The sequence below is a fragment of the Hippocampus guttulatus genome, chromosome 5, assembly GCF_054856545.1.
Source record: "Hippocampus guttulatus isolate MCC_2025c chromosome 5, RoL_Hgut_1.0, whole genome shotgun sequence".
NCBI lineage: Eukaryota > Metazoa > Chordata > Actinopteri > Syngnathiformes > Syngnathidae > Hippocampus > Hippocampus guttulatus.
Window position 1 is genome coordinate 186,672 of NC_141265.1, and position 5,380 is coordinate 192,051.

Here is a 5,380-nt window from a genome sequence, read left to right on the forward strand (position 1 = left end):
GCCGGAATTAAACCTCCGACTCGTTTGTTGTCTTTTGTTCTTCTGCCTGCCTCGACGGACTCGCCGCGTCTTTCTTTGGCTTTGACGTGGCGTCGACGGAGACAGATGCGAGCGACCTTTCTGATGTGCGGCCGTGCGCTTGTTCGCGATTGGCTGCGCGCGTGAAATGCGCTCATTTTGCAAGTCTCTCGGGGAGACTTGGGGGGGGGGGGGGGGGTTGCGGTCGCATACACGTTGCACGCATTTAAAATTCTCACACCGGCTGAGACCTGCTTGATAACGATGAGTGTTGTCACGGTTGGACCCCTCCCCCCCTCGCCCACGTTGGCCGGCTTAGAGCAGGCACCCCGCCCCCCCTCTCCTCTGCGCCGGGCCGCCTACGTCACGGCCGGCGGCTCGCCACTCGCGCTCAGAGCGGCGAGCCGAGCGCACGTTCTCGCCGTCCCCGTGACGCACGCGGCCACGCGCAGCTTCCCGTCTTCTTTTCCTCCCGCGGAGACGCGTGCGGTCGGTCGCCAAAAGGTGAGCCGCTCGACTTTTGTCACGGGGACGCGGCTGGCAACTTTCCTCCGCCCGTAGCGGAGACGGCGGGCGGAGGAGCCGGAGATGCGCTCGCTTTCACAATCGCTGGCGTGGCGACTCCTTGCGCGCTTGATTTCAATTGCCGCGGAGCTCTTTCTTCCCATTTTTTTTAGCCGCTCCTGTGCCGCCTCGTCTTTTGATTTGCAATGATTTCATTTGGACTTGCTTCCTTCTCGCATTCATCTATTTGTACGCACAGATTTTGTTTTGGATCGCGAGCCATTTTTCTCATTGGATCGATTGGCTCTCTTCTTATTTCTTATTTTCCGTTTTTTTTCTTTGCTCTAAATCGCCCCCGGGTGCGATTGTGAGCGTGAACGTTTGTCTCTGTGCGTGCGACTGGATGACCCCCCCCCCCCTCGTTGAGGGTGCGCCCTGCCTATTGCCCGAAGACGGCCGGAAGAGGCTGCGGCGAGCCCGCGACCCTCCTCAAGAGAAGCCGACAAGAAAACGGAGGGATGGCGGGATTTTTCAAAAAGATTGCATTTCATTTATGACCTCATTTTTGGGATGTCGAAAAGGGTCGCGTTGTCACCCATGAAGTCACCCGGCATTTAGTGTATGGCTCTCCTTTTGAAATGTCATTTCATTTTTGGGGGGGTAAGGGGGGAGGGGGCTAATAATCATAATTTGCGTCTCTTTTACTCCCTTTTTGCATTGTGGAAGTCACCCGGCATCGGTTGCGTGCGGCCCCCGCCATCGTCTTCATTTGTCCCCACAGTGGGCTCATTGTGTGCCCGGGCCACTGATGAGCATACCCCAACCCCCCCACTTTTTGGTTTTTTTGGGCCGCTCTTTTGTCTTCAGACGGCATCCAGAACTGTGGCAAATACCGTTGAACAGGACAGACGGGCATTTCTGGGATTTGTGTGGCTCAACAAGCCGCTGGAACGCCGAGAGGCGACACAATTACACAATCATTGGCGAGAATGGCCGCGAAAGAGGTGGCGTTCTCCCTTTCGGCGTGCTGCACTTTTCCGGTCAATGAAATGCGCTTCCTTCTCCAGGTTGAAAATGAGCCTGCAAGCGCACAACTCGACGCTGTTCAACACTTCGCGGGAGGAGGCGGAGGCCACGGCGGAGGAGGAGGACGTCCTCGGCGCCGGGAACAAGGTGACCTACGTGGGCTTCTACCTGCACCGCCCGTCCACGGCGGCCGTCTTCGTCGCGTCCTACCTGCTCATCTTCCTGGTGTGCCTGGCGGGCAACGGCGCGGTGTGTTTCATCGTGCTGCGCGGCCGCAACATGCGCAGCGTCACCAACGTGTTCATCCTCAACCTCGCCGTGAGTGACCTCCTGGTGGGCATTTTCTGCATGCCCACCACACTGTTGGATAACATTATCACAGGTAAATATTGCCTTTGCTCACCTTGTCGTCCTCGTCCGCCGCGGAAGCGTTTCCTCCCCCGTTGCGAGCCGAGCGGGAAAAAGCGGCGCGACCGCCGCCGCGAGGAAGGGAAGGGCCCCCGGTCGCCATCGAACTCCCCCGGTGCCCCCGTCGGTCGGGTTCCGAGCCGACCGGATCGTGTTTGAGGATCCCGCGATCTTTGACTCGGGCGCCAAAACTATCTGTTCGCACAAAAGGCAGCGACAAAGCAGAAACACAAATCGCTGGTCAAAAATGATCACGGAAAGAAAAACAATGCGAGGATGAGGAGGAGGGGCGACGAGGGATGATTGTTTTGTGGGCCGAAGAGGAATGAGATGAGGTGCTTTCTACCGTCTTTATAATCGATTTGTTTTACCGTTTGTTGTATATGTTCAATTTCTCTACGTACAGCACTTTGTATGCAGCGATGGCTGTTTGAAAGTGCTCAAGAAATACAGTTGAGTTGAGGAGGAATCGACTGTATTTTGGGGTGGAGTCCACAAATGTGAGAAAATAGGAATCAACTTCAACATTGGGAATATTCCTGGATGCGACCAAGGAATCGGATCACAACGGCAGGGTGATGGCACCATCTAGGGGCCACGTCGATCAACTACACTCGCATTTCATGAAATGAGAGCCGACACACGTTTGGAAACAAAATACACACGGTCGTCTTCAGAACGGGAAGGAGCTACGGTCGTCGCGCCATTAATGAACACATCTCAACATAAAATGCCACTTTAATATCAGGTTAATTCATCGCACGAACCGCGGCGGCCCGATGCTAACGGGCTAATGTGGCTAACTTGCGAACACGAGTCGCAAATGATTAAATAGGACAAGTAAGCGTCGTTGTACTTGCGTTTTGTCAGGAACTCGGTGGCTTAGGGAATGACCGATGAAGTAAGTGCTACGAAGGAGGTTGACGGGACAAAGGCTGATATGGAACAAAACGGAATGACATTGAGCAGGACGCAAAGCCGGAAACTGACAGGTGCTGTAATCACGCGATATCTCAACGCGCGAAGGTGCGTGTCTCGCGGTAACTCAAAGAGCGGGCTGCGCCTTTGCTCCAATTTGACAGCCGAGAAAATCGCCCGAGAAACATTTTGCGTGTTTCAAGATGAGCCAAGATGTCACGTTTAAAATGTGCTTGTCGGGCAGAAAAAGCATTCGATTTCTTGTTTTGACTTTGCCGCTCAAAGTCCCAATCTTGGGCACGCGGCTCCGCGTGCGTCCGGTTTTACGGCACGAGAAAGGATCCCGGAAAGTGTCTTCGCCGCCGGCACACTTGCACGGGTGTGCAAAATCAAGTGTCTGCAGCGTGACCAATCAAAGTGGGCGGGATGTCAAATGTGCGGCGCTCGGGCCTCGGGAGCTTTTCGGCGCCGTGTTCGAAACGGCTGTCTGGCGCTTCCTGTGCGCAGGGTGGCCCTTTGGAAGCCTGGTGTGCAAACTGAGCGGCACGGTGCAAGGCATCTCGGTGTCGGCGTCCGTCTTCACCCTGGTGGCTATCGCCGCGGACAGGTACGCTACCTCCTTGGTCCGTGCTTTTTCGACGGGCAGAAAACAGCGCCGGCCGGCGCTCTTGCGGCGGGAGTCGCAAAGGCCGGCGGGTGATGTGACGGTCGCCCGTCGCCCGGAGGATGCGAACGAGAGCGCGGCCTGGGGACCGAGCTTTTATTGTCAATGACGTCACGCCGCGCGCCCGCGTCCGACATCATCCGGCTCTCGCTTTCGGTCAGCCTCTTTGGCCCCGGACGAGCCGGATGTGACAAAGCACGTTCCCGTATCGGGTCTCCCATTCGGGGTTCCCGCTTTTCTCCCAGACGGGTTGGGTTCTCTTGCCAGCATAGAAGGCATTCGGGACGAGCGTCGCCGTGGAATTTTTTCCGGGTCGCTCACTCCGCCTCCACGCCTCCCTCGGCAGATTCCGATGCATCGTGTACCCGTTCAAGCGGAAGCTGAGCATCTCCGCCGCCGCCCTGATCATCGTCACGATCTGGGTCCTGGCCGTCGCCATCATGTGTCCGTCGGGCGCGACGCTGCGGGTGACGCGGGAGCGAAGCGTCCGAGTGCTGCTGGGCTCCGACAACCGAACGGCGCCTTTTTACTGGTGCCGGGAGAACTGGCCCAACCGGGAGATGCGCAGGATTTACACCACGGTGTTGTTCGCCAACATCTACCTGGCCCCGCTGTCGCTCATCGTCGTCATGTACGCGCGCGTCGGCGTCACGCTCTTCAAGACCTCCGTGCCCGGGGGCGGCGGCGTCTCCAAGAAGAAGCGGCGGGTGATCAAGATGCTCCTGGTGGTGGCCTCGCTCTTCGCGCTGTCCTGGCTGCCCCTGTGGACCCTCACGATGCTGAGCGACTACGCTCGGCTCACGCCGCGGCAGCAGCGCGTCATCAACATCTACGCGTACCCCTTGGCCCACTGGCTGGCCTTTTTCAACAGCAGCGTCAACCCCATCGTCTACGGCTTCTTCAACGAGAACTTCCGGGCGGCCTTCAAGTCGGGCCCGCGCGCGGCCGACGGCCGGCGGAGGAGAAGGTACTCGCGGCGGCCGCGGCCCGACGCGGCGCCGCCGGCCGATGGGGATCCCGTCTCGCCGAACGGCCCGGATCCGAGCGGCTCCGGGCGGATGCGGCGGCTCGCGGAGCGGGACCTGGTCTTGGAGGACTTGGAGAAGGGCTCCTGCAGTAGCGGCGGCGGAACGGCCGTGTCGATTTGAGCCGCCGATGGGCTTTGGCGCTTTTCTGTCACGACTTCTTCAGGAAATGAGGCCTCATCGCCGCCGTCTTGGCTGTGGACCTTCCCCCCCCCCCCCCCAAATAAATTGCGCGTCCCTTTCTAAAGAGCAATCATCGAGATGCGCAGCGCAGCAACGCGGACAAGTCGTTGCCTCCGCCGACCTCAAAGCGCTTTGCGGCTCGGATTACGTGAAAAGCTACTGAAGCGACTTTTCCGTCACTTTGGCTTTTGGCGTGAGACGACTCTTATGGGTTTATTTTTTGTTGTTATTTTGATCGTAGGGTTCTAGAAAAAAGAACGGCATGCCTTGGACTGATTTACGGCACCGATATGCTTGTCTTAAGAAATGTGTCGCTACCTGCTTTTTAGCGGGCCAGCCAGGACGCTCGCAGCTGGTATGCGCGCTCACGCAAGCATTGCTTGCTTTTATCATTCGTCAAAAGCTTTTTGAAAGACATTTAGTTGAAAAAGACACAAAAGAAACCTCTCATGTTGTATCTGATGGGTCAAAGTCCAATAAAATCACACCGTTTCAGATCGCCAATGCGATACGCATGGGCCACGGCAATGATATTTTTTCAATATATTGCGCATACACGGGGATGCATCTCTCTCTCTCTCTCTGTATATACGCCGTGGAACAAGCGAGAGCAAGAAGAGGCGGGAGGCGGACG

General features: G+C 57.2%; 1 protein-coding gene across 3 annotated transcripts; it reads left to right on the forward strand.

Moving 5' to 3' along the window:
• Positions 1–414: 414 nt before the first annotated feature.
• npffr2a (neuropeptide FF receptor 2a) lies at positions 415–4,812 on the forward strand. 3 transcript variants are annotated; one of them, XM_086110671.1, is made up of 4 exons: positions 415–522; positions 1,590–1,930; positions 3,382–3,481; positions 3,885–4,812. In XM_086110671.1, exons 2-4 carry the CDS (start codon positions 1,597–1,599, stop codon positions 4,684–4,686), a joined length of 1,236 nt encoding a protein of 411 aa, XP_085966797.1. In that variant the 5' UTR covers positions 415–522; positions 1,590–1,596; the 3' UTR covers positions 4,687–4,812. The 3 variants fall into 3 exon arrangements, with proteins under 3 accessions (XP_085966797.1, XP_085966796.1, XP_085966794.1); XM_086110670.1 differs by having other exon boundaries at positions 424–1,526; XM_086110668.1 differs by having other exon boundaries at positions 424–1,930.
• The last annotated feature ends 568 nt before the right edge of the window (positions 4,813–5,380 follow it).